The 13,023-nt window shown below is 50.1% G+C and overlaps 1 protein-coding gene across 1 annotated transcript; it reads left to right on the top strand.

The window, feature by feature from the left end:
• The first annotated feature begins 3,291 nt into the window (after window positions 1-3,291).
• On the top strand, window positions 3,292-11,572 carry Asb16 (ankyrin repeat and SOCS box containing 16). The gene is made up of 5 exons (XM_034506664.2): window positions 3,292-3,799; window positions 6,292-6,559; window positions 8,867-9,359; window positions 9,642-9,755; window positions 10,343-11,572. The coding sequence occupies exons 1-5, from the start codon at window positions 3,499-3,501 to the stop codon at window positions 10,526-10,528; spliced, it is 1,362 nt and encodes a 453-aa protein (XP_034362555.1). The 5' UTR covers window positions 3,292-3,498; the 3' UTR covers window positions 10,529-11,572.
• Window positions 11,573-13,023: the final 1,451 nt, after the last annotated feature.

The following is a 13,023-nucleotide window of genomic DNA, read 5'->3' as shown; positions in this document are numbered from 1 at the left end:
TGCAGGCGTGCCTCTGTGTGTGTGTGTGTGTGTGTGTGTGTGTGTGTGTGTGTGTACCAGAGGAATACAACAAAAGACAAAAAAAAAAAAAAAAAAAAAAAAAAAAAAAAAAAAAACAGAAACAAGGCTGGGAAATGATTTGTTGGGTAAAATGAGAGCCTGGTCAGAGCTCTGCATGACACCCACCCATAACCCTAGGCATCAGGGCAGAGACAGAGCCCTGGGCACTTCACTGCTAGCTAGCTTGCCTAGATAGAGCAAGTTCAGAGAGAGACCCTTTCTCATGGCTCTGGAGCATAAGTTACAGGAGATTTGAGAGCCACCTGCTGTGGGTGTGAAGACTCAGCTGAGCCATCTCTCTTGTAAGATGTCTCTTTAAAAATCTGTTGGTAAGATGCCATCCTCACTTGGTTCTTGTTTGGCAGTGCTGGGACATGAATCTTGGGCCTTGTACTCTGAGGCTCTCAACCTCTGCTCCATCCCAGGGAAGCAGGTTGAAGAGGCCTGTTCTGCTGGCAGCCTCCCCTGCCTCAGCTGCTACTGACAGCTGCCAGTGAAAGCCTCCATGCACAGCTCTGAGAGACTGATCCATGACGCTGATGGATGAGCAGCAGGCAGCTTTAGAGCTGCAGATTGTGGGGGCCTCAGGCCAAAAGGCTTCCTGCTGTAGGCCAGGGTGGCACAGGATTCCCCAGCGCCTTGCACTTTCACATGCCCCGCCCCCTCTGCCTCTAGCTTAGGCCTGGGCCAGGCCCATCTATGTGGTAGTGCCAACCAAACCCCCTTGTGTTTGCAATTGGTCACCTTGAGCCCTGGTCCCTCCTGCCCAATCTCAACTAAGCCCAAACTTTCATATCCTAGTTCCTTGGTGCTTCACTGCACCCCAGTCTGAGCTCCTAGGAGGCAGACTGAGCATCAGATCCCCTGGCACTGATCCCTCCAAGTTAACTTGTGGCCTCTGGTGGACCCTCCTTTCTCTGCCTCAGAAGCTAACATCAAAACCTATACACTGTTATCTCTGACGGACAAAGCTGTAGTAAGCACTTGCAGGCTTGTGAGGCAAGAAAGCAGGGCAGAGGTTAGGCTGTGTCGGTTAGATGCCTGGGGGAATAAAGGGACACCCACCACTTTGGCCCCTCTTGGCCCCACCCAGCTTTGCCAGACTCCCAACCCTGGGAACTCGGCTGTGGGTGCTCAGCCAGGCCGTCAGCAGGGCAATTAAAACATGGCATGGCTTCCAGTGGGGTTAATCACAGCTGTGTCCATAGAGGTGCCTTTCTCTGAGAATCTTCAAACCCTCACTGGGCATGATCTCACTCTTTATCTGGGATCCCCCTCCTTGGAACACCACCAAGAAGCTGGGGCCAAGCACAGAATGACTGAACAGAGGGTGAGGGCAATGCCGGAAAAAGCCCAAGTTGCTGCCACCCACTTGGGTGGGTGGTGAGTGTTTGCTCTGGCAGAGAATAGGGACCTTCATTCAATGTTCAGGAGAGGCCAGCCTGCCATGAGCCAAGTGCTCCTAAACATTGTGTCAAGACTGACCATGCCAGGGCCTGCCCTGGAGCCCACATCCAGCGTGGCAGTGATGTCTCTGGCATGGTTACTTTACGAAGCCCATCCGACGTCCTTTAGAAGTTGAGTAGCTGGTACTGTAAGGACACCACACATCAGGTTGCCTTGGATGGATGAGTTAGGAGGTTCCAAGCCACTGAGACGACAGGGAAAGGCAAAGACCCTGGTGAGAATGCTGTGGGGCGTGGGGCCAGCCCGGGGATTTGGGACCAATGTGGAAGAGCCTGAGCCAAACTGCAGATGTTTTTTAAGGAAAGTAACCTTGGTGATTGTGGCAGGGCTGCACATGGTCAGAGGGAGGAGACACAGGCTATAAGGACCCAGGTTGGAGGCTAAGAGCTGAAGCTGAGGACAAAACTGTGGCCAGGGGGAAGTGAAAGATACAGAGGAGGGGAAGGTCGCTGGAGAGTGGGTGGGAGCAAGGAGGAACACACACTGCATTGCTGAGACACCACTCTGGTGTCTGCAGCCCTGGAGGCAGAGGCCAGCTATCATCCCTCCACTCTCCCCTGCCAACCAGTCGACCAGCTGTGGTGGTTTCTCAGCCTCCTTCCTCCCCCTAGAGGCTCTTGGAAGCACAGCTACTTCCTCCAAAAGTGAATGGGTATACAGTTCCTTAAAGGTGTCTTCCCTTCAGTCTCCACTTCAAGGGCAACCCCTTGACACACCTACAGTCAGGCATTTGAGTCCCCTTAGAAGCCAGGGAGAAAAAAGAAAAAAACTAGTCACTGAAGGTAGAGACAGTGTCCTGCTTGCACATGAGAGGACAGAAGAGGCTCCCCCAACTGTCTATCCCACCTAGCAGTACTCTCTAGAGGCAAAATGCCTTATCTAAAATGTGGCCCACTTATCTAAAGTGTACACCCCACAAGCTCTGTGACCTTGAGTCAGTTTTACCTATTAAAGCAAGTTCCACCCTTTGGTGTAGGTGCACACCTTTGATCCCAGCATTCCCGAGGCAAAGGGAAATGGATCTCTGAGTTCAAGGCCAGCCTGGTCTACAGAGGTAGTTCCAGAGCTACACAGTGAAACCCTGTCTCAAAAAACAAAAACAGCTGGGTGGTGGTGGCGCAGGCCTTTAATCCCAGCACTTGGGAGGTAGAGGGAGGCGGATTTCTGAGTTCGAGGCCAGCCTGGTCTACAGAGTGAGTTCCAGGACAGCCAGGGCTACACAGAGAAACCCTGTCTCGAAAAACCAAAAAAAAAAAAAAAAAAAAAAAAAAAAAAAAAAAAAAAAAAAAAAAAAAAACCAGCAGCAGCAACAACAAAATCCTTAAGTTCTGTGAGTCTATAAAATAGGACCATCCATCTCAGGTGCTGAACTGAAATACTTAGCTTGGCTATCTCATTTCCTGACTAAATCAGTTTTGTATTAAACTGTATCACTGACTGGTCATCTGAGTGGAGATGGATCTGAGAGTCATTTAAATTCTAGAAAGCATGGTACATGTGTGCAGTGGTTGCAGTCATTTCAAATTCAGGAAGAGTGGGTTGGCTTCTTGGAAAATCTCTCCACCTCCCCTGACTGAGGTCTGTGGGCCATCCTGGGCTTCTGCCCACTTTGCCAGCCAGAGGCTACAGGACCCTGGTCCTTCCTCTGCCCTGTCCTGCCCACCCATCTCATGATCCCTTCAAGTAGAAGGCTCACTCCAGAGAAGTGGGGTACAGGAGTGACCTTGGCTGAGGCTCTGCCAACCATTGGAAGGGTACCAGCAGGGTCAGAGGCTGGCCCAATACCATCTGCATTAAGATCATGACTCTAGGCAAACTGTTTACTGATGCAGTGAAGGGCCTATTTATAGCCTCAGCTGCTTCTCCAGCTTACCAGGAAGGGGGCAGGGTGGCTCCGCAGAGCAAGGGTAGTAGCTGGGACAAGAAACAATTCTCTGCCTAGGTGGCACTGCACAGACCACTGGACCCCTCATGGCAGGGGAGACTTTTCCTTTCACGTCCTCCACGCTGCGTGCTCTCCGCCTCCAGAGAGAGTGGCTGGAGTGGGAGGACAGGAGGAGGGCCGCTGCCCATCAGTGCCGCAGCCACAGGTACCCCCCTAGTCCCCAGGCCCGACTCATTAGACCTCGCCGCTCCTGCCGGGACCCAGCTGTCCACAATGCCCTGTTCTCTGGAGACCTACAGCAGGTCCAAATCCTGTTCCAAGATGAAGAAGCTGCCAACATGATTGTGGAGACTGTGAGCAACCAGCTGGCCTGGTCAGCGGAACAGGGTAGGGAGCAGCATCTAGGAGGGCAGAAGAGGGGCGGAAGTGGGGGTTGGGAAGGGAAGAAGAATCCATACCTCATTTCTCTGTGACAAGCCTAGAATGGACAGCCCCTCATAGTCACCCATATTAGCTCCTTCCTAAACAGTTGAGGCCAATCATGGTTTTCCTCAAACTTATAGAAATCCACCTGCCTCTGCCTCCTTAATGTTGGGATTAAGGGTGTGAGCCACTATGCCCACCCTCCAAACTTTTTTTGTTTTGGCTTTTTGTTGTTGTTGTTGTTGTTGTTTTTCGAGACAAAGTTTCTCTGTGTAGCCCTGGCTGTCCTGGAATTCACTCTGTAGACCAGGCTGGCCTCCAACTCAGAGATAGCCATGTTTCCTGCTATAGTAGAAAATTTTTATGAAATTCATATGCAATTTTTCCTTACCCTTACTGACGATGGGGGTTAGGGAGTGGTGTTGCAGAGAGAAAAACCAAGCCCCTCCTGCTGAGCCATCCCACCAGCCCAATTATATTTGGGGGCAATAGGAACGAACTCTAATTTGAACGCTAATAAGCACTGTCTGGAACCTGGGATCTTTCTGCCTCCTGCCAAGTGCCGGATCCCAGCCACACACCTCCATACCTGGGCACACACAACATTAGAAGCTGACATTGATTCATGGAACATCTTTCCATGTCAGCAACCTTAGAATACTTGAAAGCTGGATTTATAGGACTACTCTCCAAACAGAGTGGTAGATTTGGTTTTTTTTTGTTTGTTTTTTTTTTTTCTTAAAATAAAATTATTGTTGAGACTCTGGCCCTTCTTTTAACAAGCAAATGGTGTCTTATATTAAAGCTGTAAAATTCTTCAGCATTAGGTAGAGGACCTGGCTAGAGCGTCAAAAACACTTAGCAGTGTAGAGCATATACTGTCACCTGGAGGGGATGTGGGAACATTCTGGATGTCACCCCACTGATCACCAGGCTGACTTTAGCTCATGTGGTTAGGCTGCTGGCCTCTTTCCTCCCTCACCATCCCAGTGTCCCTCACAAAGCTTTGTGCTCATTCAAAGAGGACTATCTTCCCCAACAGATACCTAGCCCTTCTTTGTTTATTTTAGGAGACAGCATCTCATTATGTAGTCCTGCCTGTCCTGGAACCCGATATGTAGAACATATCACATATCGGAGATCTGCTTGTCTCTGCTTCCTTCCTGAGTGCTGGGATTATGGGTGTGTGCCACCAACCATCTCCCTTTTTTCTTACTTTTTTCTTTTATGTATATGAGTGTTTTGTCTGCATGTAGGTCTATGCACTCTTTGTGTGCCTGAAGCAAGGAGAAACTATTGGATCTCCTGGAACTGGAGTTACAGACTTTTGTGAGCCGCCATGTGGATGCTAGGGATTGAACTCCTGTCATCTGGAGGGGCAGCACAATTCCTAACTAATAAGCCATCTCTCCACCCACCCCACCCACCCCCAGCCCCACCCCTCCATTCTGTTCCTTTTGTTGTTGCTGCTGGTTTGATTTTTTGGTTTTTTGTTTTATTTTGTTGGGGGGGGGGGGTGCGAGCAAGGTTTCTCTGTGTAGCCCTGGCTGTCCTGGAACTCACTCTGTAGACCTGGCTGGCCTCGAACTCAGAAATCTGCCTGCCTCTGCCTCCCAAGTGCTGGGATTAAAAACGTGCGCCACCACTGCCCGGCTTGGTTTTTGTTGTTGCTTGCTTGCTTATGGCACTCAGAGATGGAACTCAGAGCCAACACACAGGCAAATACTGTACCACAGAGCCACACAGGCCCAGACCCCTTTGTGTGTTGAGTAGCAACTTTATGTGTAGATACATTTTTCTAGAATGTATCCCAACTCAGCACATTTGTGAAAGTTGACTAGATACTTAACTGAAATTGTTTTGAAACATTGACATGAGATTGCTTCAACCTCATCCCTTCTGTCTGGGGCCTCAGAGGAGCTTTAGGATGCAGTACAGTTAGGCACTGCAGGCTCCAGGTCCTGCTTACCTGCAGCCATGACACGGTGACTTTACCCAGGCTGCTCTGGCTTTTTCCTGAAGCATACCATCATACCCCAAATGGGAATTGGACTTAGGTTGGCTTTTGTTTGTTTGTTTGTTTGTTTTTGTTTTTTGTTTTTTGTTTTTTTGTTTTTTTTTTGAGACAGGGTTTCTCTGTGTAGTCCTGGCTGTCCTGGAACTCTCTCTGTAGACCAGGCTGGCCTCAAACTCAGAGGTGTACCTGCCTCTGCCTCCTGAGTGCTGGGATTGATTGTGCACCACCATCGCCTGGCTGACAAAGTGTTTTAAAAGGCTCTTCCAATGTATACTCCCAACTCAGGATTTGAGGGGACTCCTAGCCACAGGTACAGCTTGGCTATCTGTGCTCAGTAAGCTAGACCTAGGGAAGGCCAGCATCCACTGTCAGTCAGACAACTGGTCTACCCTGCTCTCCCATATAAAGTCCTACCTACAATACTGCTTTTTCTCCCCAGGATTCTGGGTGCTGACTCCAAAGACCAAACAGACGGCACCTCTTACCATCGCTGTGGCCAGAGGCTACACAGACTGTGCCCGACACCTTATCCTGCAGGGAGCTGAGCTTGACGCCCGTATTGGAGGACGTGCTGCCTTGCACGAGGCTTGTGCCCAAGCCCATCCCGACTGTGTTCGGCTGCTGCTCACATTTGGTGCCAAGGCTAATGTACTGTCTGAAGAGGGCATGACTCCCTTGCACCTCTGCACAGCTCCTGAGTCTTTGCAGTAAGTGCCCGTGGCCTGGAATGGTTTTATGGGGAATGTATATCTGTGTGTGCAATTGATCTGCCTAGGAGCAAAGGTGACTTGATGGATGGAACTCTGTTGTCTTTAAAGCATGTACTACATTCTCATGTGTAGAAGGAGGCCGAATTATTGTCTATGCATGTGTATGTGTGTATGCACATGTGTACAGGGCCCTGCAGAGACCAGAGTAGGGTGTCTGGTTTCCTGCAGTTGGAATCACAGCACCGTGTCTGGTTTTCCTTCTACTTTGAGACCGAATCTATGTTGCCAAAGCTGGCTTCTCACTCTTGATCCCCCTGCCTCTGCCTCCTGAGTATTACAGGTCTCCATCACTATGCTCAGCTCTCTCTGCCCAGCTGGTTAATTTTTAAGATTTGTTTTGTAGTTTGGTTTTGACACAGTCTCTCTCTCTCTATTTACCTGGCTGGCCTGGTACTTGCTATTTATGCCAGACTGATCTTGAAATCTTAGTGGTCCTCCTGCCTCTGCCTCCCCAATGCTTAGATCATAGACCTGTTTGGTATTAGACCAGGACTGTTAGGACAGAGAAAAACCTTGTCAAAGAAGGAGGAGGAGGAGGAGGAGGAGGAGGAGGAGGAGGAGGAGGAGGAGGAGGAGGAGGAGGAGGAGGAGGAAGAGGAAGAGGAGAAGGAGGAGGAGGAAGAAGAAAAGGAGGAGGAGGAAGAGGAAGAGGAGAAGGAGGAAGAGGAGGAGGAGGAGGAAGAGGAAAAGGAGGAGGAGGAAGAGGAAGAGAAGGAGGAAGAGGAGGAGGAGGAAGAAGAGGAGGAGGAGGAAGAGGAGGATTAAGGAGGAGGAGGAGGGGGAGGAGGAGGAGGAGAAGAATTAAGCCCAGTATTTGTCAGAGGCAGTGTTTCCTCAGTCCTCGCCCACTGAGCACTGGTACCCATGACGTGTATTGTATTTGGGGAAAGGGTCTCCAGTTATCTGAGTTTCATTAACATGATCTGTCCCTGGCCTCCCAGCAGCTGCTACTGTCCCTTTCCATTATAAATCACCATTGGTTTTGTTTCATTGGCAATTTAGTTCCGCTCATGCTCGGCACCACAGTGGGTGTATCTGTGCTACAACCTGCAGCACGTTTGCTACAACTGTGTGCAGAATTCTTTCTAAGAATTCTGAGACTGGGAAACAGTTTCTCCCTAAAATGTTTTCTTTGGTTTTACTTGTTTTCTTTTCTTTTTTAGTACTTTTATTTATATACATGAATACACTGTAGCTATCTTCAGACACACTATAAGAGGGCCTCAGATCCCATTACAGATGGTTGTGAGCCACCATGTGGTTGCTGGGAATTGAACTCAGGACTTTTGGAAGAGCAGCCGGTGCAATTAACCACTGAGCCATCTCTCCAGCCCCTGCTTGTTTTCTCTAAGGAAAGTAGAGTAGGCAAGTCCCTAAAGGCTTTCCTTGACCAAGAGAACAACACAGCCTGGTCAGGAAGGGTAGTCATCTATTGTTTTCTAACACACTTACTATTCCATGTGCCGTGGTGTACACAGGAGTCAGTTTTCCTAATCTTGCCCTATCAAAATATTAGGAGCCAGGAGCCAGGGTTGTCGCTCAGTTGGAAGTGTGCCTACTTACAAACATGCACGGAGCATTGGCTTTGATCACTGGCACCACATGGGGCACACCCAGAATCCCAACAAGCAGGAAGAGGCAGGAGGATCAGAAGTTTAAGGTCATCTACCGCTACGCAGTGTTTGAGGCTGGCAGGAGCCGCCGAAATAGCTCAGTTGGGAGAGCGTTAGACTGAAGGCTGGCAGGAGAGGGGTGTGGCTCAGTGATAGCTTGCCTAGCCTACCTGGGTCACACCTAGCACAAAATAAATACTTCTGGCACTCAGCGGGACAGGGTGGATAGGCAGAGGCAGGCAGACCTCTGAGTTTGAAGCCAGCCTGGTCTACAGAGTGAGTTCCAGGATAGCCAGAGCTATACGGAGAGACCCTGTCTATGGAAAAAAAATAAATCAGTTCAGGTGAGGGTAGACTCCCTGGACTGTCATATACATCCATTAATGTTATGTGTGTGCTCTTAGCTACTACAGTAGACTATCTGGGGCATAACTTTTTATATCTGAAAACTTAAGATACTTCTGACAGTTTCAGCTGGCCCTATAACTCTGCTGTTTGTTTGTTTGGGATTTCTGTGATCAGATGGAGAAAACTAGGCCAGCCTCTTAAACAGAGGTGCAGGAAGGATATGGGTGGTGATAGCAGGTCTTGGTCCTCAGGATGTCTCCCAAGCCTTGCACCCTGTCCATAGGTGCGCCAAGTTGCTGCTGGAGGCTGGAGCGTCTGTGAATGTGGCATCGCAAGAGAGCGAAGTCACGCCCCTGCATGTGGCTGCAGCTCGTGGGCTGGAACAACATGTGGCCCTCTACCTGCAGAATGGTGCAGACGTGACCGTGCGCACCAGTCAGGGAGAGACTGCGCTGAATGCAGCGTGCGCTGGAGCAGAGGGGCCAGGCAGCAACCGGCAGCACGAGGCTGCAGCGCGACAACTCCTGGAAGCGGGGGCTGATCCCCAGGCTGCAGGTCGCAAGCGCCACACACCACTGCACAATGCCTGTGCTAATGGCTGCGGAGGTCTGGCAGAGCTGTTGTTGCGCCACGGGGCAAGCCCTGAAGTTACCAATGGGGCAGGCCACACACCAATGGACTGCGCGCTGCAAGCGGTACAGGACGCCCCCAACTGGGAGCCCGAGGTCCTCTTTGCAGCGCTGCTGGACTACGGGGCTCGGCCCGTTCACCCTGAGGTGTGCTGGGGAATCCTAGGCTAGAAATGCCCTGACTGGAAGGAAGGATCTAGAAGATTAAAAGCTTCTCTCAGTGACTAGAGGTCTATGCCCATCTTGGCAGAGGGAGGAGGGTGTCCAAAAGAAGTTAAAGAGTCAACAGAACTGGGACCAGGAGCTTGGAATGTATCTGGATAGGGAAGGCTGAGGCACAAGAAAAGTTGTTTGTGGTAGTTTGTGTTAGCCAGCCTTCTTGGGCTTGCCTTAGTTGGGGCAACACTAAACTCCTAATTTGATTTCCAGATGCTGAAACACTGTGCCAACTTTCCTCGGGCCCTGGAAGTCCTCCTTAATGCTTATCCATGTGTCCCATCCTGTGACATCTGGGTGGAGGCCGTGCTCCCTGAGCTGTGGCAGGTATGTCCACTCCATGGGCCACATTCTTTACTAGGGGATAGAGAGGCCAGAGGCCTCTCCCTTCAAGCTTCAAGACCAGCTTCAGGGGAAGAAAGAAGATGGATTCCCAGGCAAAAGAGGATGAAACCCCTGGGTTCCTGGCCTGTCTGGAACAGTGCAGACAGAACTTTGATCTCCTATACTGCTTGGCCCCTTGCTGACAGACATTCATAAATCAGTCAGCTATGATTTGGTGGGAATTCCACCAGCATGTCTGGGGTGGGAGTGGCCCATGACTGAAATCCAGTCTATGGCAGGGTGCTATGTGCTGAAAATTCCCAAGCAGGACAGGGAGTGGTGCTGCACGCCTTCAATCCCAGCCCTTGAGAGGCAGAAGCAGGCAGATCTCTGCAAGTTCAGCCTGGTCTACAAATAGAGTTCCAGGACAGCCAGGGTTGCTACATAGAGAAACTGTATCTTGAAACACCGTCCCCAGCCTCCCCTCCAAAAGAGAAAATGGCCTGGAGCTCTACCATTGAATTATCTTCTGGGAAGGCAAAATCAGGGCTATCAGCTCACCCAATTGATCTTCCTTCCTTCTGGCCTAGGAACACAAAGCCTTCTACAGCTCAGCCCTAAGCATGGAGAAGCAGCCAAGACGGCTGCAGCACCTGGCCCGCTTGGCTGTTCGAGCTCAGCTGGGTAGCCACTGCCGGCAGGCTGCCGCCCAGCTTCCTCTGCCTCCATTGCTCAGAGACTACCTGCTGCTGTGTGTGGAGGGACGAATCCAGTGAGCTCTGAACTTGCACCCGCTCCGGGGAAAACCAACTACTGCTTCCTCTGCACTTTGCATGCCCTGCAGGAGTAGCTTGTCCCTCCACTGACATCTTAAGCCACCTTTGATCTTCAGGCCTTCTCAGCCTGTCCCCAAAGAAACCTTTCACCCACCTGCTTTAAGCAGATGGCCTCTGTAGCCACCCAAGCTACAAGCAACTGATCCCCTTGTGCAGCTTGTCCCTGCCACCTATATTTTGCCTACTCTGCCCATTTCATAGTGACATGCCCTTAGTTGGACTTGATGGCTCATACCTCTAACCCCAGTACTCAGGAGCCTGAGGCAGTAGAATTGTGAATTCAAAGCTAGCAAGATCTTGGGGTTGGGGAGACCCTGCTTCCCAGCCTGTGTGTTCTACCCAAACTCTGGGCAGAACTTCAAGGACTGGCTGATTTTTCTTCTCAGCACTAGGCATGGAACCCAAGGCCGGGTACATACTGAGCAGGTAAGTGTCCCATTACAGAATCACACATCTCTAGCTCTTAGTGAAACACGTGTCCCGGATGCTGGGATGATCTTTGTTTTTCCTTCCTCCACTAATTTAGTCATTTTACATCCCGACCACTGTCCTCCTCCAACCCCTCCCCCAGTCACAGAGTCCTTCTCTCCCCTCCTCTTCTCCTCTGTTAAAGCCACAGTTCTGACAGTTCCTTTTAGTAGTTCTTTCCGACCTTCTGGCTGTGAAGTGAAGACTCAGCAGGGGCCTGGGGCGGAGCTCACAATGAGCGGGCCCCAAGCTTGATCCCAAACCAGAAAACCAGGCAGCCAAACCTCCACAGTGGACGACATCATTTGGGAGGTGGAAGCCAGAGTTCGAAACCAGCCTGGTGCCAGGCAGTGGTGGTGCATGCCTTTAATCCCAGCACTTGGGAGGCAGAGGCAGGCGGATTTCTGAGTTCGAGGCCAGCCTGGTCTACAGAGTGAGTTCCAGGACAGCCAGGACTATACAGAGAAACCCTGTCTCGGAAAAATCGGAAAACAAAAAACCAAAAAAACAAAAAAAACAAAAACAAAAAAAAAAAAACAAAAAAAACAAAACAAAACAAAACAAAAAAAAAAACAGCCTGGGCTACATACGACCCTGTCTCAAAAACAAAACGAAAAGAAAAACTCAACAAGATGTAGGCAAGATTCTATTGTGTCCTCTGACCTCCTCCGTACACAGGCCCAGCAACACAAGCTCAGTAAACTGGTTACCACGTCCAGAACTGAACCCTTCTTGGAAACTGTTTTTGGTAGTGGTGAACACTGCTCGGCACAGTCTTCCCCATTTTTTGGACTGGATGATACTCTATCTACAGAACTGTAGTCTGTGACCACTCCCGAGGTAGCCTGCCTTTACCTCTGTGCTTATTCAATTACTGCCTCGGTGAACCCGAGAAACGGGGCTGTAGTCTTTGAAGAGGCATTTATGATGGATTCTCCCTTCTGCCCAAACGTTGCATGGAATTTTAATTGGCAGTCGCTCTAGAGTGGCTTCTGGGGCCCAGAAAGCTAAAAAGCTGTCCCCTCTTACTTCTGGACTCAGAGACAAGAAGGTGGACCACTCACCCTTAGGAGGAAGCTTTTCAAGGCTATGAGTGCAAATAAATAATTTGTGCACAGAACAAACATATGGACATTGTCAGGTTTAAATGTGACTGGAAAGCCCACTGCTCCACTGCTATTCTCCTTTGTGTCCTTTGGGGCTTCTAAGCTTTCTGCCTTGAACAGGTGTTACTGGTGACATGAAGAGTTACAGACCACCAGCCTTCTCCCCCTCCCCTTCCCCCGGCGCCACCTCCAGACCCAAGCCTGACAGTAGCTATCCCAGTAGAGAACAGAGGAACTTATTTGACCTTTTTCTGGGGATCTAAGTTCTCAAAAACCAGTTGGCATTACCAAGCAGAAAGGAGAGCCGAATCAGAAGGCCTGGGCCTGCTTCCTGGGGCCTCTGTCCAGTTCCCTCCTCCAGGGAGTTCTGTGCAGATTCCCTTTCATTGGCACGAGGACAGCCTCCTCCGCCCTGGTTCAGCAGAGCAGGAACCACCTGTTTCTAGATAGAAGGTTTGCTTTAGTTCCACAGAACCAAAAGGTTCAAGACAGTGGCGCTCAACCAGTGGTTGTGATCCCTTTGGGGACCCGAAGGACCCTTTCACAGGGGTCCTTTCCCAAGACCTTTGGAAAACACAAACATTTATATTACAGTTCATAACAGTAGCAAAATCACAATTATGAATTAGCAATGAGAATATTCTTATGGCTGGAAGTCACCATAACATGAGGAACTACGGTAAAGGGGCACATTGTTAAGAGGGGTGAGAACCACTGCTCTGAGAAGAGAAAGAAAGCCTTCCCAGGCCTGAGTTGGGAGCTTTGCTTTGAAGATGTTGCTTTTTTCTTTTCATTAATTTATTAATCCACTTTACATCCCAATATCAGCTCCTCCCAGGGTCCCCCCCCTCACACAGCTCC

Source organism: Arvicanthis niloticus, chromosome 6, assembly GCF_011762505.2.
Source record: "Arvicanthis niloticus isolate mArvNil1 chromosome 6, mArvNil1.pat.X, whole genome shotgun sequence".
NCBI classification, from domain to species: domain Eukaryota; kingdom Metazoa; phylum Chordata; class Mammalia; order Rodentia; family Muridae; genus Arvicanthis; species Arvicanthis niloticus.
Note: the sequence above shows the minus strand (reverse complement) of the source record. Positions and strands in the feature narration are given on the sequence as shown.